Source organism: Dermacentor silvarum, chromosome 10 (assembly GCF_013339745.2).
Source record: "Dermacentor silvarum isolate Dsil-2018 chromosome 10, BIME_Dsil_1.4, whole genome shotgun sequence".
NCBI classification, from domain to species: domain Eukaryota; kingdom Metazoa; phylum Arthropoda; class Arachnida; order Ixodida; family Ixodidae; genus Dermacentor; species Dermacentor silvarum.
In genome coordinates, this window is record NC_051163.1 from 33391454 (window position 1) to 33415677 (window position 24224).

Below are 24224 nucleotides of genomic sequence, written 5' to 3' on the forward strand. Positions count from 1 at the left end.
ATTTATATCAGAGGCTCCGGCAACAGTCAGCAACGCCGCACGCATTTTGTGCGAACGCGGGCAAAACGCCGACGGCGTCGACATTAGTTCTGCGTGTTGTCGGTGCTGCTGCATGTCCAAGTTTCTACAGCTGAAAACGCTACTATCATTACTCCGTATAGCTCTCTACAAATTTGCTATCGCAATTCATGCTTCGCCTTTCAGGTGAAACTGCGACCACTTTTTCATAAACGCTCCTCGACTTGAACTTGACTTGCCACCGCCTTCAACGCGTTTCGAACGCGCTGCCCAAGGCGGTGGCAAGTCAAGTTCAAGTCGAGGAGTGTTTATGAATACGGGGGTAAGGCGGAGAGGCCACAGCGTCTTACACCAGCTTCTTAAACGGGCCGTAACGCGCTAGCACAAACGCATTAGAAACGCGATATTTCGGTAATGTTGGGTATTTATTGTCATCGTGGTGCGTGTGTACATGTGCACTTCGTGGCGTAGTGGTTAGCGCCGCGCGTTCGGAAGCGAGTGGTCCCTGGTTCGATTCCGCGCTACGGACACAATTTCGGAATTTTTTTTAGGGGCGAAGCTCCTTATAGCGACCCCGTTCGCGCCCTTTCCGTTTGTGCTTGGGAAGTGCGGTTACCACGGCGGCGCTTGTGTCGGTGCAGTGCGCTGCCGTATGAAATATATGGATGATTTCATAATGTATGCAGCCCATGTATGCAGCCTAAACAGCTTCGCTGGTAATCCGTCCCCATATGAATGTTGCGGCCCCACGAATTTTTGTCATTGAACTTCGGCACGTACGCAGTGGCGCATGCCCAGTTACCCAAGTTGGTGTCAAAAAGGTTCATTGAAGAGCGGCCCATAACTGACACATATCTGGTGACCCAAGATGGCGTCATGTTCATTTTAGAGCGGAACCATGTTCCCTCAGCACAGCAGCCAGCCCGATGCTGTATGCATTAGACCAGTAACCGAGTTGGCGGGAGAATGGTTAGATAGCCAGATAGTATTCTGAAGTACGTGAAGTTCTCAAAAAATATTAACCACGTTAAACACTGCTTACAGATGGCTTGCACTGACGTCATGCCAGAAGCAAAGTACGTTGAAAGATCAGCGCGTTGACAAGGGGCTCCCGTTAGCGTCACGCTCGGTGCTTCTGTCGTGTTTTTGTCAAGGACGCCAGCAGAATTCCAACCTTTCACAGAATTAGGTTAGCCGCGGCAGTAAACATGATTTTATGAGCCAATACGAGATCTTTTTATCCGCCATGATTGACTACCAGCGCAGTGAGAGGCTTCGTGTGTGACGTCACGTGCGAACTATCTACTACACAGTTATAAGACCCACGGTGTTCCGTCAACAGTCCTCCTGCTCCACCAGGATAATTTTTGCTTACCTGTCTAATTACAAAGAATGTAATTACATTACACTTGGTTTGCTCTATTACTCCAAATTTCCAATTTTCATCTCTCTCGTTTCACCCTATCAGCACTTGATTCATCTTCATTCACTCTTAATTCACTACCATTTACTCTTCATTATCTTATCTCACTCTCTCTCTCTCTTCTTTACTTCTTGTTTGACTCTTACCATCCAGCTACACCCCTTTAATTCACCATCAACTCGCCTCATTCACCTCTCTGTATACCCATTATCACTTCAGTTCACTTGCTTAATCATTCTTCCACCTTTAATCGCGGTCTGGTGCCCATTATCGCATCTTATACTAAGAGGACCATTTCGTATCGATGACGCGGTTTTGAAACGGCCTTGAAATAGAGACCTCACCACGAGACATATAAAGCTTTCGCCTTAACAACATCACTGGTTATCCCGGGGGATCAATAGGGGCCCTTGTAGATACCGGGCCTGCTCGCCCAGAGCAGTATCTTCGCTCGTGCCAGGCTTTTCGTATGCTGCTCTTCGTAACTTTTCAAACGCATTTTTAATGGTTCCATTTGAGTTAAATAATCATCCTTCTGCAAAAACATGTGCGAAAATCGGTTAAGCGGGAGCCGCGCAGCTAGCGAAGCGGAAGCAAAACAGGTACGTCCGACGTACCTTTAGACACAGCGTTATTGTAATGTCAGGTGCTCCGTTGACGGGTACATACGCCCTCTTGGAGCAGTACTTGTAAAAAATCCCATGTATCGTCGCGACGAAAAAAGCACCCAGCAACGAAAAAAAGCGCCCCACTACTTCTACAACACCAGTCAGAGCCTTGCCCGACCCCCTTTTTGATGACGAAGGTGACCTGTCCGCTAAGACAACCGCGGTCTGTTGTTTTAGAAGCAGTGGAAAACGTTTCGCGGAATATTAGGGCCTAAGGAAAACGCATCAAGTCTCCTGCAAGTAATGAAATACATATTCTGCATTTACTTGTGTGGAGCAATTGTGCTATACTTACCAAGACAGTTGCGACGACAGGGCCACCGGCTCCTCGGCTGACGATGATGATGATGACCTTAAAGTCATTGACACGTAGCCACTCAGGGGGATTGGCCAAGAGCCGGGCATATTGTAGGTATGCCCAACGCTGGAGCTAAGTATGTGTTAAGGGAATAAATTTAGAAATCAAACATTTTTACGAATAAATGAAACCGAGCAAAATACAAGGTGATTCAGTAAAGAGTCATCCTGGCGACAATGACACTTCTTCCTTCGTCGCAATTGGCTGATACCCACTCCGCGATTTCGGCTGCCAGAGTTGGGCTGTTAGTCCAAAATTTGTTACGCCTTCTATGTCTGACCACTGCGCTTGGCGTAGGTGCTACTAAGTCGGTATGTATTTAACAATATACATTTTTTGGATTTTTGGATAACAATATACATTTTATATATATATATATATATATATATATATATATATATATATATATATATAGCCAAGCGCCAAGCGTTAGCGAATTCCCGAAACTGATCTGGCAACACGCGTATTAGCATGACCAGTGTTACCAGGTATTGAAGAACCCTGGTATGGCGGTACCTAAAATGTTGGCTATTTTTTCCGTCCGTTTCTTGTGTACTTTTTTGCCGCCGCGTACTTGTGTCATATTTAGAGCGATATTTTTTATCGGTTCTAGTTCGCGAAAATGTTGTTTTTCTTTGCGACACGCACCAAACGAAACAATGTAGTGGGGAACATATACGTATGACTCTTCGACGTTGCTCCTCGAGTGGCGGAAAACCAAATGACAGTAAGTTAATCACTGGAGCTGTTTCTGGATAAAAAAAAAAGAGGACGCTTAAGCTTCGCCTTTAAGAGTGAAAGGCGACTGCACTCACAGATCCCCGACTACGTCTCACGCTTCCCGTCAACTGCAGCCTATGTAACCGTAATGTTTTCCAGGAAACGCTGGCGGCCGACGATATATGCCCGAAGTCTAGCTTTCTGGTAGAAACGCGGCCTCTAGCATGGGCCGATCCCGGTGCTTGTGCAGAGCCGTGTCAAAAAATTGCATCATTTTCAGATTTTTGTAATTGTTTCGCACTTTTAATATTTCAGTCAGAGAAGATTTAACAAAAAAAAAAGGCATGCGACGTCGGTGTTCTATTTCGGGACATTTCTTTGTGGGCTGTCATTACCAAATTCCGAGGAATAACTTTTTCGAGAACGTAAGACAAGGTATGAGCAACTTTAGTGGTGTGGCAATATTGTGTGGCAATGGAGTGGCAATATAACCCGCATATACCGCGCATATCATGTAGCAATGCGTATACCTAAAAAATATAAGGAAATTTTTCGATCACGGACAACTCCACCGACGCCGACACTGGATTTTCTGTGACACCGGGCCCTTCAAGCTATCGCGTTAATAGACTCTGTGCAACCGAGAGGTCTCCCCGTGAAGTTTCCTCATCAAGTGATAATGCAGCTCTGCATGCATAGATTCAGCGCTCTTTAACAGTTTCGCACAGCGTTACTGTATATTGCGTGTGTTACCGTATACCGGATGCGACGACTGCGCATGCGCGGAGTTTAGGGGACTCCGCTGTATACCGTGTTTACGCAGCAACAGTGCAGCGGGCTTCCCGCTTTGATCCTCATTCGCCCGTGATACTTGCTCTCCGTCGTGAGAGTACGAAGAGGAAATGGACTTTATTGAAACAGCCGGCAGTTTGGTTTTAGTGGCCTCAGGTGTCGGCTAAATAAATGGTAAAATTGGGCATTGCTTAACCTCATCTCACGCCGAGGACAAAGTATAAGCGGTCTTTTGTCGTTATTATACAGATCGTTTTGTTTTTGACGCTGCTCTCCCTGTACTCTTCTCAGTGCCTCACCTTGTTCCATACGAATCGTTCGTTTTACAACGCAAAGTCATTTCTTTCCGGTCGCCTGGCCTCCTGATGCCTATGGCACGTCTAGCTCGGACCAGTGCCATTTAAGTAACGGCGAACGTCAAGAATGCAACGGGGAACGAGTATCGGGCGCCGTAACAAGCCGTGAGGCGCGCACACACGTGGGCAGAAGTGTAGCATACTCATTCTTCCAGGCCTTCCACCAAGCGCAAGAGGCTACTAACTGAAGCTTCCAAAGTAAATCACGTCAGAAAATTACGACGTACAAACGACGCACAAGCGAACTGCGGGCATAACAGCTTCGCTTTGTATTTCGAACATACGAGAAAACATAATTATGTTACCGGAGAAACTCAAAAGACAAAGCCCCTTGGACGTGAAATAATTACATGTGTGCCGCAAAATGACCATGTGCGATAACCTTGGGACATCCGTCGGACGTATATACGTTTCGCACATCCGCCGTTTCGCCGGTCATCCGCCGTTTCGGAGACACCCCCGAAACGGTGCACGGACACTCGGGCATGATTCGTATGGTCGTGTACGGACGAAGCGCTTTCACTGCGGACCTCCCGGGCGTCCGCTCCAAGGGCCGCACTCGCCACCGCGCGGTCATCCTGGAGACCACGGCCAAACTCTACGAGGACCAGGCCGGTAGGACACATCTCTTCTCCGATGGGTCCGTGCTGGAAGACAGCCCCGCGGCCGCCTCGCGTGCCGCGCTCGGACCTCGGCGTCCACTTATGCAGCGATGGCTGAATTACCGGACGTCATCGATCACGTAGCGTCGACCTCGTCGCACCTCGCGGCTGACCTGCTCGCCGAGTCGCCGCGATCTTGTGCGACTTCAGGGCCGCACTTCGCCGAGAGACGTTTTCTCGGACGATCACTTTCGGCGATACTATATCACCTTCGCGTGACGTAGTGCTGACCAGCCAATCAACTCAGCGGCTTTGCTCAAACAGCCAATCAGCGCGCCCCTGGTGGCCGAGGCGATAGCATATATCCGAAAGTGACCGTCCCGGAACGCGTCACCAGCTCACGTTGGACGAGCGCACTTCAGGTCCATTTACGCTCAAGCCGCACCGCCCGCCTGGCGAGCGCGTGTGCGGTCGTGCGAAAAAATTGCACATGTCGAACACTTGGGCACAAATTTCGGTTTACACGGTGTCCGCGCATGCAGTGTGAACCGAAATTTGTGCACCAGTGCACAACATATATAGTTTTAATGCTTAAGCATTCTTTGGCGGGTACCCTAGGCCCGTCATGCGAAAAGTCATGCGGAGAGCGTAATGCCTTGTATGTGCACAAAAATGCGTAATCAGTGAAGGCATTTAATCATTAAAATAGTGTAAATGTAGATGATTGGTAGCTTCATAAGCGATAAGGCGCAATTTAAGCATGAAAAAATAACTTTGATCAGACAGAATATCCATAGGGATGCATTAAGCTTCACAGAAAATGCGCGGAGAAGCTTGGGTTGTGCCAACTTGAAATTTGCGGGTGGGTCAACTTGAAATTTAGGGTTGGTCCAGCTTGGAATTTGCGAGTGCGCCAACTTAAATTTAGGGTTGGGCCAGCTTGCAATTTGAGGTAGGCCAACCTAAAGTTAAGGGTTGGGCCAACTTCAAATTTGGGGGTGGGGGTTGGGCCAACCAAAATTTTGGGGGCGGGTCGTAGGAATACCCGGGAACGAAGCTGCGATAGCGTGCGCAGGCTTCTTCCAGCCCGCTGACGCCGCTCGTCAACACAATCAATGCAGCGCGGAAGAAAATCCGGCGGGAGTTCGTCATCCGCCACTTTGTCTGCCGGACACCGTCTTCACGAGGAGAGAGCGCGCTCTGCTGCTCTGCCTCCGCATCGGCTCTGCCTGGCCTTCTGAGCGCAATCGCCGTCTCGGCAGTGCGCCGTCCGCCAACTGTGCTGACTTAAGCGCGCTGGAGAAGCCGGAGCATTTAAGATCCGCCACAGACAAGTGTGCTACAATCCCGGATACCGAGGGTGGGTGTCGACCCCTGTTCGCCGCCGTGGCCATTGGGACAAGTTGCTGAGCCGGTATTTTGGTCCATGCCCATAGAGAGTGCTGCGCCGAGTTAGTGACGTGAATTACGAAGTCGTTCCGGACAGTGCGGCGCAATCACAGCGTAGACAACCACGCAGCCCTGACATAGTTCACGTCGTATGCATTAAAGCATACGTTGCGCGTTCGTAACTTTTTATTTTCATTTCTTCATTTTTATATTTACGCTCCCATTTGCAGCTAATGCGGTTACCTCTGTTTCTTGAGACTGCGCACGTCACGCTTCACCATTGCTTTCCTGTAGCTCTCCATGTGTTCTATGCGCGAGCATCTTCCTTGACCATGTTTTCTCCCCCTTTCTTACACCTCTTCTTGAGCATCGAACCGGTTCTCTTTCTGAGGAATGGGGATAATGCCAAGTGCAGTAGTGGGCACAGTGCAAGAGAAGAGGCAGGCAAATATGCAAGAAGTAAGTGCGCGTGCTATACCCACCCCGTTCGATAGCCAGGTCTCAGCACCATGTTTTTCAGGAACCAGCGATACATTATATATACACATATATACGTTCACGTTAATCTACAACTAAATGTTTGGTTACTGTAAGTCAGTTATCCGTGTATAAATAAGTCCGCCCTCTCCCGCTTTGTTTCCAGAATATTTTTCGTAATATTTTGTTCTTAAGCTTAATTCCATACAAACAAGCCAAGTTTTCACCTTTTCTCAGACCACGGGCTAATACACGCTTGGCATCCGGCCCACAGGTCATCTAGCACAACATTTCCAGACGATTGCCATGTGAATGAAGCAACACTGGGCAGCCGACACAACATACTAGTGTGAAAAATGGTGCAGAATGTCGTACAGGCAGAAAGAAAATCCTACAATTGCGCAAGCTAGGGGCAACAAAAATTGTCCCGTACCCCAACGGTTCAAGCATTTGCAACAAGTCATTGAGAACCTTAGTTTAGCAGACAAAGTGTAAGAGCAGGGTTGAAAAAAGTTATGGAGAAGACAAAGGTAATTAATTTTCAATTGCCTGGCAATTAAGAGAACAAGAATTTAGGATAATACGCCAAGGAACCAATATTATTTCCGAGCTCCAAGAACTACAATCCGCTTCAAAGCCAACAAGTCTACAGGTATATATTAATTATTACTGTTATGCAACTGCGCCCCCACCTCAGTAGTAGGAATCATGCTGAGATGGATAACTGAGAAGTCACAAATGAAGCAATTCATTTCAAGGAAAACAAGGATGAAAAGTTGCAAAATACAGTACCACATAAGAGAGCTGTGCCCTCTTTGTTCATTCCTGATCAGTTTTACGAATGTTTACTCGTATGCAAACATCAATGAAAACATTTACGTCGGCATTGACTTTTTCTTGCACCAGTGACCATCGCATAGAGTTGAACCCCTATGCAGCAGTGAGGTCGCCGCCGCCACGCATTTTGTTCTGTACAGATTTCCATGTCTTAGATATCTGCCATCGCAATACAGATACCCGTCATTCCTGAGGAACAAAACGCGACCAATTTCTTTCAACGGTCCAGACCACTCATGGCAAAAACCACGTATGCGCAGACTAAAATCAAAGCTGCTGACTGATCTCCGATCATTACACTTCGGCCAGTTCTAAATGAGCGATGTGACTGCTACGGATGGCGCAATACTGCCGACAAACTCGACCGCAGTTGCGCATTATGGTAACACGTATACGCGCACTAGTTCACACTTTGAAACTGGCTAACATAAAACAGAGCACCATGCCGAAGGTACAGCCCATGGGTCGTTGACGCAAGCTTCCCCTGTGCTCAGATATTTTCTACATGCCTAATGCTATGCTTGACGTCGTCTATCAGGAGGTAACGTCGCACGTGTCTCCAGCAGTCCTCGATCAGGTCGTCCAGCTGCATACGGCCGTCGTTGGGTGGATGGCAGATGACTCGCTCCCTGACGACTCCGACGACCCGCATGAATCCGTCCAAGGATTCCGTTCTCTTCAGGCGGTCTCGCACCAAGTCGACGATTTCTGATTTGTCGATGTGGGCCTGCTCAGCAACCTCGTCCAGTAGCGCAGGGTACCGGGAGACACGCTCCAGAGCCCCGGAGACGTACCTGCATGTGACCAGTGCTGTTTTTTATGTAACTGAAATTCTTGTATGTGGCACCATTTTAGATATCGTTCAAGTTCGTCTACAGGTGCATATTGCAAGCTTGCACACTGCTTTGTTTCGGTGTGTCTTCTCGACACTAAATGCAGCAGCAACTGCTACTGGGTTCGTACGAGGCCATTAACCGGTAAACAGCCCCGCAATACTCCCCGAAGACTATGAGAACTCGCTTATACAGATGCGCTGTATTTTAGGTATCGGCCTTCATATGGGCTTATGTATGTTAATATTTAAAGGCAGAAGCGAACTTCTTCGAGGTCTCCGCAGACTTTCATTTCGCAGAAACTACGTCATCTCCCGACATGGAAATCGTCGCAGCTGCTCCCTTGAAAAAGGTGTAACATGCAGACACTGACGCACACAAACGAACTAAACACGTCAAAACGCTTAATTTCCATGGATGTAATGATGCTAAATAAAGAAAGAAATGAAGGCACACGGCCCACCTTCTACGCGTCTCAATAGCATGTAAAAACGCTTAAACAAGCAGGAATTGAGCACATGAACGATTTGGACCACTCCGGCTCTCTTTTCATCTCGGGAGCTCAAGTCCAGTAAAGAGTCACACACTCATTCACGTACGCAAACACACGAACGTGTCACAAGCTCTGATTGGCTTGAGAATGGCTCGGATTGGCGCAGCTATAGATGGCATACGCCAACATATCTGTCCTCGTCAACGTGCATCAAGTGTGGAATCCGCCAAGTCGTTACAATAAATATTTCATGACGATTCGTTATTGCATACTGCATGCCTGAGCTCCTCGAGGTTAGACATGATTATGTTTCAGTGACGTGTGTGGCAACTCTGCATGCCTACGTCAAGAGGCACTGTTAGTAGTTCCTCAAAAACTATCTCGTTAGCTCCATGTTCTTGATAGGGAATTGCGCTGTGCAGCAGGTTCATTGAACTGATTTTCAAACATTTATTAGCCTATATAAATATAAACTTGCATTCAGGTCTAAGCTCTCGAAATGTACTCTTCTCACACGGGTAATAGACATTTAAGTGCCATGTACTTGCAAACCTTTTCGCAAATACTTTCACTATGCTATAGCCGTAAGTGGCTGCAGCTTCTGCCCTAACCTAGTCTGTTTCAAAGTGAAATAGTCAATGTTTTTTAATGAGGCAGCTTCAGTCAAAGCCTACTCCTGTTTCATGGCTTACACAGATGGGAAACGTAAAATGGCATTTACACGACAACTGTCGAAACATCTTGAAGTAAATGTGCCGCATCTGAAAAAATGCCATTCTGGTGATTGCTCGGAAGAAACGTCAGCATATTGCGGAAATTTCCAAAAATTGTTAAATTAAAGAAAATATCAGCGACCATATCTCTCATGCAGTCACGTTCGAATGATAGCGTCTACAATGACGCCAAGGTATTAATTTGTTTGGGCAAAACATGACCGATGTTTACCCCGTGGTCTTGGATGAGATGGTAACACAGAGTAAACTTGCCAGAGGGCGCCACAAACAGGAGACGCAAACAAGCAAGTGGACATCATGGAGTGACCTTCTCGTATAACGCTTCTTGCAAGTTTACGATGTCATAACTTCTCACACGCCACTGTTGGAAGCAGAACTGGTTTTGCGATGTTTCATTGCAGAACTCTTGCGGTCCGTAGATGCTCCAGTTACTGCGAGAGCGGGTATTGGACGGCGTTACCTTTTTGTGAAAATTTACGTGCTTACAATGTACCTGAAATATTTTAATAACGAACCTAGCATGTATACTTTACGTTAAGAGCGCTGTGATGCCAAACAAATTCAGGAAAGTGGAGGGGGGTACAGAAATGAATTCTACTACATTAAGGAAAGGACCATATGGGACTTTCAACGTACAAGGCGGCCGTGTGTCACCTTACCTGTCTAAATGCGAAGCCTTCACAAATCGAGCTGCTCGTGCGACAAGGCCGGAGTTCCTCCGCGTCGTGTCGCAGACAGCGAACCAGTGTCCCGCTACGTCCGCTTCTATGGAACAGGCGCATAGCAGGTTGAGCAGCGTCCAGTTGTCCGCGATGCTCTTTGAAAGGCGTCGAACGAAGACGGATGTGTTGTTCTGGGCCACGTTGATAAACTTGGCAAATCTGATGTTCCAGCTTCGTTGAAGGGAGTCAGCCAAGCCCTCGATGTCTTGCGTGCTGAAACGTTCCACGGAAACACTCAGCTCCCTGAGGCTCTTGTTTCGAGACAGGGACTTGTGTATGACGGACCACCACGGGCTTGCTCCCTCGGCTTCGACCACGATGTCCCACCCGAGGGTAAGAACGAGACATCGCAACGCGGTCGTCGAGATCAAATATTCGGCAAGTGCCAAAGAAAGTCTCATGCTGCCCGACTTCAGCTCGATTCTCAGGTCACTCACGTGTTGAAAGTTTGGCAAGAGGTGGAAAGCGGATACTAGACGGTCATCAGGTTCTCCTGCGGAAAACTGTATTTTAGAAATTGCCTTGCAGCGCAGTAAGTGAACGTCGCACGCGAACCAGGAGAATGTGACGGAAACCTTTTCTTCCAAGCCAAGGCTTTCCACCTCCGCCCACACGGGCAGTACCTGACAGTGGTCGAACCCAGCATTGATGTGCAGCTTCTTCAAGTTTTCTTTATTCGGCAGCGCCCTAATGAAAGTGGTCCACTCTGACGGGCGGAAAACCTTCAAGGGAAAGCTGACTTCTTCCAGTGTGTCGTTTTGAGTGAGTGCAGCAAGCCAGTATCCGTAAACAGGAAGTGGCCCAACCGTAGGATCAGCTCTGATAGAAATCCTCAAGTTGCGAATCACGCAGTTCTCCCTAACCACTGCAGCTACTAATCCCAGGCTTTCTTCGTTTTCAATGAGCCCACCGATGCGGAGCTTGTCGATACTTCTGTTTTTCAAAATGCCTTCGAGAATAGCCTTCTGCACCACATCGTTGGGCATGTCGACAGCCAAATGATTTAGAGCTGTGCTCGTGCCAAGGTACTCGGTTAGGGCGTATGGATAAGAGTCGCACGCGAGTACGCAGTCTAGCAAATAGAGCTCTTTCAGCTTGTGTTTGTTTAACAGCAAATTCGTGAATAGCGTGTCGGTCACCGGTCCTATAAGCCGTAGCAAACTTAGGCATAGACTCTTCAGACACGATGAAGCGTGAAGAAGCGTCGACAGAGCGGCTATACAGCCTTCCGGGAGGGCGTCGTATATGATGGAGGTTTCGCAGCGAAGCTCTTCGATTTCCGTGAAGCAGGGTATAACCTTTAAAGCGGCGCCGAAGGCTTGCATATCCTCGAAACATAGGGTCACTGTCTTTGTCCCTGGGCTATGTGGAAGAGCGTCGAGTACCGAGAGGCTTGTATATTCGACGATGGACAGCCTAAGATACACGGACGCTATGCAGCGATGTGTTCTCAGCAGCCATTCAATATGCTCCGGGTACTGGGGCATCCGAAGTACATCAAAATTTTCAATCGTTGGTAAAACGGTGGTAAAATTCGTCAAGAAAAGTTGGCCAGTAGTTTCCGGCATTTCTTGCAGTTCAAATTGGGAACCTAGAAGGAGCTTGTTCCAAGTCGATATGTTTTCGACAATCTGACACGTTCTGTTTTCACCTGCTGTGCAGGTGACGAAGTGAGCAGGTGTTCCATTTTCCGAGTCTCCCATCTCGTCGCACACCGTGTCACGTGACACCTACCTAGGGCTATTGGTATACTGGCATACACCTGGAAGTCCGGCAGAGCACCTGCGTAATAATAAGGTTAAAAATTCCTGGTTGTAGCACAATTCGGACATGCATAATTTGTATTCATTTTTGCTTAGCCGTATTATTCAATATTCAATTGTCGAGACTTCACAACAGCCACCCACAACATTGTAAAACGAGCATCCCAAACTCTAAAACTTGCACTTATCGCAGTATTTGTTCCGACATGCAGGAATTTGGACAAACACGCAAAACTATAGAAGTCACTATTGCATCAAAATTATCCAGAAAGCGTCATCGACAATGCCATATACGTGATCGCTGCGTAAACCGGAGTGACATAATCTAGCAACTACAATCTCTACCCGAAGCTACCTCGGACAGTAGCCTAATACTAACATTTTCCTCGACATTGACACGGTTTAAGATAATTCTTACCCGGCATTGTAATATGATTAAGCAAATGTAGAAATTGAGTTCTATCTTCATAGAGCTGTAGAAATGTCATACCTAAACTAGCTATAACGCCTTTGATGAGGGACATCAACATCGAAGGTCAGAACGCTGCATAACACGCGACAGCGATGAACCAGCGGGCTCGAAGCTTGACACACACATACAGAGGCACTGTATGCGTTCGGGTTTGGAAATAATGAGCCAGGTGTTCGTTTACAGAAACTGAACATTGCCGGATTTTGCAGATACAAAGTCTTTCAATGTCTCGCGAAAGTTTATTTCAGCCGCAAACCCTTCTATTGATAGCATTACGAAACCGACTAACATATCTTGTGAGACATGGCGGAGCGGAGGTAGCTTTTATAATTTTCAGCTTTGAGAAGCTTCTTTATTTGGATGCGAGAGCGCGATGGCGGCATTAGAGAAATGTCATATTTCACAAGGCACTCAAGTAGTTCGGTCACGGAAGTGCCTTGTTTAATTAATGATTCCTGGTAGCCGTGTGAGCTCGTCGCAAAGTTCGGTGATATCACTTCGCCGATTCTCATCAGTTAGACACCTTCTATAAGTCTAAACACAACGGCAAGGGCACTTCTCAAGCACCACGCAAGATTTGACATGTCGCAAGAAAACTGCGCATTGGTGCGCGTGTTTGTTTTTCCCGATCGCCAATGACGTACTACACTCAAAGGCGCTCGCCGCTCAACGGCGGTTTTCGCGCGCAGACGGCGAGTTCCGGAAACACTTGTGGAGCGCTTTTCGTCGGTAGCCCGATGTACTTCGAGGCCTTGTCATCTGCGGACGTCAGCTTGGCTGTTACGGCTGTTTTTCACTGACTATGGTACCCCATCGGGGACGTTCGTGGAAGTGCGAACATTTCGCCGAAACATTCGAGGAACACGTACATGTCTCAGGGTGTCGGTAGCAAAACGACGAATGGGCCACTCTCTCCAGCAAATGTATTCGAGAGTGATGCACGGGAGTGCTTGGGAGATAGACTGCACAAACGTTTAAAAATTTAAACCTGCCATGATTCCATGACAAACATATCTACACTCTCGGAAATGTAGGCAAAATAAATTTATGATTTAGTTTACGACAATGCATCCATTGTTCCACGAGTTTTTATATGATATACATGTGACGGTTGACGGATATTCAGCAGGATGAGCACGATTGAGAAAGTGGAAGTGCGAGCGCCAGTCGGGCCATAGCGTTTTCGTAACGCACGCCCACACACTAATGTACAAACGCAGACGCGCGCGCGTGTTTGTGTGCGTGTATTTTACTGTGACCCGGACTTTCAGCGCGGATACCATCACAGAAGAACCAGATCATATGCATGAACAGCCCGTATCTGTTTGATAGGAACGTGTGCAAAAAATTGTGAAGAAACCACCTGGTTGCTACTCAAGAATGCGTTAGGCATGCTTCTGGAATTATTTGTGGCACTGTGTTCCACAGTGTGTTATGGGTGGCGTTCACCTTTCAACCAAGCCACTGCCGTACGGGCGTGCCAACCGGTACTTCAAGCGACGGTTCCTCAAGGATAAGTCCAGAACACGGTGCAGCGTCTCAAACGATACCGTCTGCGTCTTCAAATATAGGAGTAGCGTCTTAACAGCAGCGGCTCAAAACACTAGTGGTCACGAGGTAAGAATGCGAGAACTCTCCCCTTACCACCGGCTCTCCGTTTTGATCAAGCTGCCGTGCCAGTGGTATCGCCTCGCGGTCGTAGCCTACCACTGTGTGGTTTTTATTTACCGCTGCACCAAATTCCACTGTCTCCGGTACCGACCCTCGAGAACGGTTAGACACGAAGAAATCGTGCTTACTTCCCAAAGAAAGCTAAACGCGTTAAAGCGCGTAAAGCAACATTGACTGTTGTATCTTGCCCCGCATTGGTTGTCATAAGGCCACAAGGTCAACTTCAGAAGGTTACGTAGTGCGTCGAGGCGATGCCGGAGGGGCAAACGCCCTTCGCTCGCTGCAGGCAGCTTCGCAGTCATAACGAGAGCCACTCTGGCGAAAACGACCACGTGTCTTGTCGTTAGACGCGAGCAATTTACGTGAAATGGGAAACACCCTGTTTACCTTACTTCAACGTAGCTGCCAAAAATTACACGTCAGTAAAACAGTTACGGTATGCATTGACCTGTGCGCCCCAAGCGGCAAAGCCGGTTAAGCGCCGTAGGCGCCACCTATTCCCTGCCTATAAATACGAATGCAAGCAGCAGGTTGCGGAGTGCTACTAAAGTTATTCTAGTCTTGCATTTGCTTCCGCCCGAGTTGTCGAACACCGCCTTGCGGAGCGCTTTTCCTGTTGCTTCGGCAGCGTCTCTGCTGCCCTATGTGGATGATGAATACAGTTAGCTGAGCCCATAATTATTGTTCCGACGACAGAGAACACCGCTGTTACATACAATTTGGCAGCGAATTCCAGTCTACTTCTCTCCCCTACAAGTAATGAATTGATTGCTAAATACAAATGCATTTACCAGGGGCGAAGCTGTCATACGTTAAACGTTAGCTCGATTTGATGTTTAAGTGCAATGTATCTACCAACAAACTACGCATCTTTCGAGTGAACTAGGATACCTATTCGCTAAGACTACCACTGCCGGATATTTTAGACGCAGTGGAAGATGTTTCGCACAATTCTAGGCCCCACGAACAACCATCAAGTCCGCTGCAAGTAGTGAAAGGCATACTCGGCTTTTAGATGGCTTGAGTAAAGTGTACAATTCTCACTTACCAAGGCAGTTACCACGACGGGGCCATCTGGTTCTGGGCGAGTTGACCTCGACGATGATGATGATGATGAAGCCTCAATAATGGCACAAACCCACTGTGTGGAATAGGCCACGAACCAGGTGGTATATTATTGAAAAGTAAAACAAATTGTATAATAAATATAAAAGGAAAATAAATGAATAATTGAAGATGAAAGATAAAACGGATCCTTTTTGCGGCGACGTTCTACACCTTCTTCCTTCACACCGAGTGGCCGATACCCACAGCGGAATTTCGGCCACGACAATCGCGCTGTTTAGCCAGAATGTGGCAGGAGGTTTTAAAGGACCCTTTTGACAGCGCCACTGTTTACCTCTAGCCCCCATAAGAGTCACCCGTATGCGTTTCCAGGGGGGGGGGGGGGGGGCAACTGGGGCGGGCATGGAGGCGGGTAGGGGGAGAGGGGGAAAGAGTGTGGCGACGGCGCCTGTGCACGTGGCCTGCGCTTCCATTTGGCGCTGAGCCGTGCTCCCTCAAGGGCTGCAGAAGATAGCGTCAACATTTCCCCTTTCCACATGAACCACTTACTACTGGCCTGCGCTTCCGTGGTTACAAGCTCACGCGCGTCGGAGGTGCCGGCGCCGCGGCAGCGGCTGCTGCGGTCCGTCGAGATCAATGTGGCGTCCTCGACCGCGTTCGCGCCCTTTCCGTTTGTGCTTGGGAGGTGCGGTGACCACGGCATCGCCTGTGTCGGCGTAGTGCGGTGCCGTATGGAAGATATGGATGATTTCATAATGTATGCAGCCTAAACAGCTTCGCTGGTATTCCGTCCCCATATGAATGTTGCGGCCCCACGAATTTTTGTCATTGAACTTCGACACGTACGCAGTGGCATATGCCCAGTTACCCAAGTTGGCGTCAAAGAGGTTCATTGAAGAGCGGCCCATAATTTACACATATTGGTGACCCAAGATGGCGCCAGGTTCATTGTAGGGCGGAACCCTGTTCCCTCAGCACAGCAGCTTCTCAAAAGTTCTCAAAAAATGTTAACCACATTAAACACTGCTTACAGATGGCTTGCACTGACGTCATGGCAGAAGCAAAGTACGTTGAAAGATCAGCGTGTTGACAAGGCGCTTCCGTTAGCGTCACGCTCGGTGCTTCTGTTGTGTTTTTGCCAAAGACGCCAGCAGAATTCGAACCTGGCACAGATTTAGGTTAGCCGCGGCAGCAAACATGATTTTATGAGCCAATACGACATCATTCCATCCGCCATGATTGACTACCAGCGCAGTGAGAGGCTGCGTGTGTGACGTCACGTGCAAACTATCTACTACACAGTTATAAGACTCACGGTGTTCCGTCAACAGTTCTCCTGCTCCACCAGGATAATTTTATTGCGATAGCAATTATATGGACACTCAAAAACAGATTTCTGCCGTCGCCGTCGCCGTGAGGTTCCGTATGACGTCAATGGAGATGAAATCGTCGCCGCGCGCCGAACGCTGTATGTGCGAGTGAAAGGGCGCGAGGGACGCGCGCTTTCACGGGGAGTGAACGCACGGCGGAGAACAAACGCGCGTTCTGCGCTGTGCTCCCTTAAGGGCGGCAGAAGTAGGCGTCTCTTTCCTCCTCTACAATCACCATATATTTAAAGCAAACGTGCCTTCTTCCGACGCACGAAAGGCCGTGGGGGGGAGGGGGAGGAAAGGGAGGCGACGTTTAGCTGTGGCACCAAGTGCCTATTTATATCAGAGGCTCCGGCAACAGTCACCAACGCCGCACGCATTTTGAGCGAACGCGGGCAAAACGCCGACGGCGTCGACAACAGTTCTGCGTGTTGCCGGTGTTGCTGCATGTCCAAGTTTATACAGCTGATAGAGCTGCTATAATTACTCCGTATAGCTCTCTTCAAATTTGCTATCGCAATTGATGCTTCTCCTTTCAGGTGAAACTGCGACAACTTTTTGCTCACCTGGCTTATTACAAAGAAATATGCAAGATTTTATTTTTAAGGGCGTGACATACGATAAGGAAGCTGTCATTGCGTTCGAATAAGTTCCATTCAGTCGTTTACAGCACGGTATATGTGCCGCGTAGTTATTGTTTTCAGCGCTCATGGCCAGACTAGGCAACCAACCATAGAAATAGCTTCTTTGTGGTCTATTTGGTTCACAGAGAACGAAGTAGGGTTTTTTTTTTCTTTTTTACAAACTGAACCAACCAACAACAAAACCTTCAGCTTGCCGTTTCCAGGTAGGTGCCGAGTCGGGCAGTGAGCGCAGTTAGACAGACTCGGATTTCTAGAAAATGCGCTAGTATAGATTCACAAGATGTGGACAGAACGAGAGCTGACGTGCTCTCGTTGCGAAGCCTGCTTTGTCCGACCACTATATATATATATATGATGAATATAGCCAAGCGCCAAGCGTTAGCGAATTCTGGAAATTGAGCTGGCAACACGCGTGAGCAACAGTGTTAGCAGGGTCCTTCAATAGTATCGAAGAACCCTGGTATGGCGGTCCCTAGAATGTTGACTAGTTTGTCTGTCCGTTTCTTGTGTACTTTTTTTGCCGCCTCGTACTTGTGCGATATTTTACAGCGATATTTTTTATCGGTTCTAGTTCGCAAAAATGTTGTCTTTCTTTGCGAGACGCACCAAAAGAATGACTGTGTAGTGGGGAATATATACGTACGACTCTTCGACATTCCTCCTCGAGTGGCGGAAAACCAAATGACAGTAAATTAATCACTGGAGCTGTATCTGGATAAAAAAAAAAGAGGACGCTTAAGCTTCGCCTTGAAGAGTGGAAGGCGACTTCACTCAAAGATCCCCAACTACGTCTCACCCCTCCCGTCAACTGCAGCTTATGTAACCGCAATGTTTTCGAGGAAACGCTGATGGCGAACGCTATGCCCGAAGTCTAGCTTTCTGGTAGAAACGTGGCCTCTAGCATGGGCCGATCCCGGAGGTTGTGCAAAGCCGTGCCAAAAAATTGCATCATTTTCAGATTTCTGTAATTGTTTCGCACTTTTGATATTTCAGTCTGAGAAGTTTTAACAAAAAAGGCATGCGATGCCAGTGTTCTGTTTCGGGACATTTCTTTGTGGGCTGTCATTCCCAAATTCCGAGGAATAACTTTTTCGAGAACGTAAGACAAGGTATGATCAAGTTTAGTGGTGTGGCAATATTGTGTGGCAATGTTGTGGCAATATAACCCGCATATACCGCGCATATCATGTAACAAGGCGTATACCTAAAAATATAAGGAAATTTTTCGATCACGGACAACTCCACCGACGCCGACACTGGATTTTCTGTGACACCGGGCCCTTCAAGCTATCGCGTTAATAGACTCAGTGCAACCGAGAGGTCTCCCCGTGAAGTTTCCTCATCAAGTGATAATGCAGCTCTGCATGCATAGATTCAGCACTCGTTAAACAGTTTCGCACAGCGTTACTGTATACTGCGTGCGTTACCGTATACCGGATTCGACGACTGCGCATGCGCGGAGTTTAGGGGACTCCGCTGTATACCGTGTTTACGCAGCAACAGTGCAGCGGGCTTCCCGCTTTGATCCTCATTCGCCCGTGATACTTGCTCTCCGTCGTGAGAGTAAGAAGAAGAAATGGACTTTATTGAAATAGCCGGCAGTTTGGTTTTAGTGGCCTCAGGTGTCGGCTAAATAAATGGTAAAATTGGGTATTGCTTAACCTCATCTAACGCCGAGGACAAAGTATAAGCGGTCTTTTGTCGTTATTATACAGATCGTTTTGTTTTTGAAGCTGCTCTCCCTCTACTCTTCTCAGTGCTTCACCTTGTTCCATACGAATCGTTCAAGTTTTACAACGCAAAGTCGTCATTTCTTTCCGGTCGCCTGGCCTCCTGATGCCTATGGCACGTCTAGCTCGCACCAGTGCCATTTAAGTAACGGCGAACGTCAAGAATGCAACGAGGAACGAGTATCGGGCGCCGTAACAAGCCGTGAGGCGCGCACACACGTGGGCAGAAGTGTAGCATACTCATTCTTCCAGGCCTTCCACCAAGCGCAAGAGGCTTATTGAAGTAACTGAAGCTTCCCAAGTAAATCACGTCAGAATATTACGACGTACAAACGACGCACAAGCGAACTGCGGGCATAACAGCTTCGCATTGTCTTTCGAACACGCGAGAAAACATAATTGTGTTAGCGAAGAAACTCCAACGACAAAGCCCCTTGGACGTGAAATAATTACATGTGTGCCGCAAAATGACCATGTGCGATAACCTTGGGACATCCGTCGGACGTATATACGTTTCGCACATCCGCCGTTTCGCCGGTCATCCGCCGTTTCGGAGACACCCCGAAACGGTGCACGGACACTCGGGCATGATTCGTATGGTCGTGTACGGACGAAGTGCTTTCACTGCGGACCTCCCGGGCGTCCGCTTCAAGTGCCGCACTCGCCACCGCGCGGTCATCCTGCAGACCACGGCCAAACTCTACGAGGGCCAGGCCGGTAGGACACATCTCTTCTCCGATGGGTCCGTGCTGGAAGACAGCCCCGCGGCCGCCTCGCGTGCCGCGCTCGACCTCGGCGTCCACTTATGCAGCGATGGCCGAATTACCGGACGTCGTCGATCACGTAGCGTCGACCTCGTCGCACCTCGCGGCTGACCTGCTCGCCGAGTCGCCGCGATCTTGTGCGACTTCAGGGCCGCACTTCGCCGAGAGACGTTTTCTCGGACGATCACTTTCGGCGATACTATATCACCTTCGCGTGACGTAGTGCTGACCAGCCAATCAGCGCGCGCCTGGTGGCCGAGGCGATAGTGATCGTCCCGGAACGCGTCACCAGCTCACGTTGGACGAGCGCATTTCAGGTCCATTTACGCTCAAGCCGCACCGCCCGCCTGGCGAGCGCGTGTGCGGTCGTGCGAAAAAATTGCACATGTCGAACACTTGGGCACAAATTTCGGTTTACACGGTGTCCGCGCATGCAGTGTGAACCGAAATTTGTGCACCAGTGCACAACATATATAGTTTTAATGCTTAAGCATTCTTTGGCGGGTACCCTAGGCCCGTCATGCGAAAAGTCATGCGGAGAGCGTAATGCCTTGTATGTGCACAAAAATGTGTAATCAGTGAAGGCATTTAATCATTAAAATAGTGTAAATGTAGATGATGGGTAGCTTCATAAGCGATAAGGCGCAATTTAAGCATGAAAAAATAACATTGATCAGACAGAATATTCATAGGGATGCATTAAGCTTCACAGAAAATGCGCGGAGAAGCTTGGGTTGTGCCAACTTGAAATTTGCGGGTGGGTCAACTTGAAATTTAGGGTTGGTCCAGCTTGGAATTTGCGAGTGCGCCAACTTAAATTTAGGGTTGGGCCAGCTTGCAATTTGAGGTAGGCCAACCTAAAGTTAAGGGTTGGGCCAACTTGAAATTTGGGGGTGGCGGTTGGGCCAACCAAAATTTTGGGGGCGGGTCGTAGGAATACCCGGGAACGAAGCTGCGATAGCGTGCGCAGGCTTCTTCCAGCCCGCTGACGCCGCTCGTCAACACAATCAATGCAGCGCGGAAGAAAATCCGGCGGGAGTTCGTCATCCGCCACTTTGTCTGCCGGACACCGTCTTCACGAGGAGAGCGCGCGCTCTGCTGCTCTGCCTCCGCATCGGCTCTGCCTGGCCTTCTGAGCGCAATCGCCGTCTCCGCAGTGCACCGTCCGCCAACTGTGCTGACTTAAGCGCGCTGGAGAAGCCGGAGCATTTAACGATCCGCCACAGACAAGTGTGCTACAGTCCCGGATACCAAGGGTGGGTGTCGACCCTCTGTTCGCCGCCGTGGCCCTTGGGACAAGTTGCTGAGCCGGTATTTTGGTCCATGCCCGTAGAAAGTGCTGCGCCGAGTTAGTGACGTGAATTACGAAGTCGTTCCGGACAGTGCGGCGCAATCACAGCGTAGACAACCACGCAGCCCTGACATAGTTCACGTCGTATGCATGAAAGCATAACGTTGCGCGTTCGTAACTTTTTATTTTCATTTCTTCATTTTTATATTTACGCTCTTATTTGCAGCTAATACGGTTACCTATCTGTTTCTTGAGACTGCGCACGTCACGCTTCACCATTGCTTTCCTGTAGCTCTCCCTGTGTTCTATGCGCGAGCATCTTCCTTGACCATGTTTTCTCCCCCTTTCTTACACCTCTTCTTGACCATCGAACCGATTCTCTTTCTGAGGAATGGGGATAATGCCAAGTGCAGTAGTGGTCACAGTGCAAGAGAAGAGGCAGGCAAATATGCAAGAAGTAAGTGCGCGTGCTATACCCACCCCGTTCGATAGCCAGGTCTCAGCACCATGTTTTTCAGGAACCAGCGATACATTATATATACACATATATACGTTCACGTTAATCTACAACTAAATGTTTGGTTACTGTAAGTCAGTTATCCGTGTATAAATAAGTCCGGCCTCCCCCGCTTTGTTTCCAGAATATTTTTCGTAATATTTTGTTCTTAAGCTTAATTCCATACAAACTAGCCAAGTTTTCACCTTTTCTCAGACCACGGGCTAATACACGCTTGGTATCCGGCCCACAGGTCATCTAGCACAACATTTCCAGACGATTTCCATGTGAATGAAGCAACACTGGGCAGCCGACACAACATACTAGTGTAAAAAATGGTGCAGAATGTCGTACAGGCAGAAAGAAAATCCTACAATTGCGCAAGCTAGGGGCAACAAAAATTGTCCCGTACCCCAACGGTTCAAGCATTTGCAACAAGTCATTGAGAACCTTAGTTTAGCAGACAAAGTGTAAGAGCAGGGTTGAAAAAAGTTATGGAGAAGACAAAGGTAATTAATGTTCAATTGCCTGGCAATTAAGAGAACAAGAATTTAGGATAATACGCCAAGGAACCAATATTATTTCCGAGCTCCAAGAACTACAATCCGCTTCAAAGCCAACAAGTCTACAGGTATATATTAATTATTACTGTTATGCAACTGCGCCCCCACCTCAGTAGTAGGAATCATGCTGAGATGGATAACTGAGAAGTCACAAATGAAGCAATTCATTTCAAGGAAAACAAGGACGAAAAGTTGCAAAATACAGTACCACATAAGAGAGCTGTGCCCTCTTTGTTCATTCCTGATCTGTTTTACGAATGTTTACTCGTATGCAAACATCAATGAAAACATTTACGTCGGCATTGACTTTTTCTTGCACCAGTGGCCATCGCATAGAGTTGAACCCCTATGCAGCAGTGAGGTCGCCGCCGCCACGCATTTTGTTCTGTACAGATTTCCATGTCTTAGATATCTGCCATCGCAATACAGATACCCGTCATTCCTGAGGAACAAAACAGCGACCAATTTCTTTCAACGGTCCAGACCACTCATGGCAAGAACCACGTATGCGCAGACTAAAATCAAAGCTGCTGACTGATCTGCGGTCATTACACTTTCGGCCAGTTCTAAATGAGCGATGTGACTGCAACGGATGGCGCAATACTGCCGACAAACTCGACCGCAGTTGTGCATTATGCTAACACGTATACGCACACTGTTTCACACTTTGAAACTGGCTAACATAAGACAGAGCACCGTGCCGAAGGTACCCATGGCTCGTTGACGCAAGCTTCCCCTGTGCTCAGATATTTTCTACATGCCTAATGCTATGCTTGACGTCGTCTATCAGGAGGTAACGTCGCACGTGTCTCCAGCAGTCCTCGATCAGGTCGTCGAGCTGCATACGGCCGTCGTTGGGTGGATGGCAGATGACTCGCTCCCTGACGACTCCGACGACCCGCATGAATCCGTCCAAGGATTCCGTTCTCTTCAGGCGGTCTCGCACCAAGCCGACGATTTCTGATTTGTCGATGTGGGCCTGCTCAGCAACCTCGTCGAGTAGCACAGGATACCGGGAGACACGCTCCAGAGCCCCGGAGACGTACCTGCATGTGACCAGTGCTGTTTTTTTATGTAACTGAAATTCTTGTAAGCGGCACCATGGTAGATATCGTTCAAGTTCGTCTACAGGTGCATATTGCAAGCTTGCACACTGCTTTGTTTCGGCGTGTCTTCTCGACACTAAATGCAGCAGCAACTGCTACTGGGTTCGTACGAGGCCATGAACCGGTAAACAGGCCCGCAATACTCCCCGAAGGCTATGAGAACTCGCTTATACAGATTCGCTGTATTTTAGGTATCGGCCTTCATATTGGCTTATGTATGTTAATATTTAAAGGCAGAAGCGAACTTCTTCGAGGTCTCCGCAGACTTTCATTTCGCAGAAACTACGTCATCTCCCGACATGGAAATCGTCGCAGCTGCTCCCTTGAAAAAGGTGTAACATGCAGACACTGACGCACACAAACGCACTAAACACGTCAAAACGACTAATTTCCATAGATGTAATTATTGAAAATAAAGAAAGAAATGAAGGCACACGGCCCACCTTCTACGTGTCTCAATAGCATGTAAAAACGCTTAAATAAGCAGGAATTGAGCACATGAACGATTTGGACCACTCCGGCTCTCTTTTCATCTCGGGAGCTCAAGTCCAGTAAAGAGTCACACACTCATTCACGTACGCAAACACACGAACGTGTCACAAGCTCTGATTGGCTTGAGAATGGCTCGGATTGGCGCAGCTATAGATGGCATACGCCAACATATCTGTCCTCGTGAACGTGCATCAAGTGTGGAATCCGCCAAGTCGTTACAATAAATATTTCATGACGATTCGTTATTGCATACTGCATGCCTGAGCTCCTCGAGGTTAGACATGATTATGTTTCAGTGACGTGTGTGGCAACTCTGCATGCCTACGTCAAGAGGCACTGTTAGTAGTTCCTCAAAAACTATCTCGTTAGCTTCAT

General features: G+C 48.2%; 1 protein-coding gene across 1 annotated transcript in view; it reads right to left on the bottom strand.

The window, feature by feature from the left end:
• Positions 1–7437: 7437 nt before the first annotated feature.
• LOC119465758 (uncharacterized) overlaps positions 7438–24224 on the bottom strand; it is a 22795-nt gene continuing 6008 nt past the window's right edge. The window contains exon 2 of the mRNA XM_049657866.1: positions 7438–8434. Coding sequence (XP_049513823.1) covers positions 8131–8434 — 304 coding nt within the window. The 3' untranslated portion in view covers positions 7438–8130. The remainder of the gene's footprint in view (positions 8435–24224) is intronic.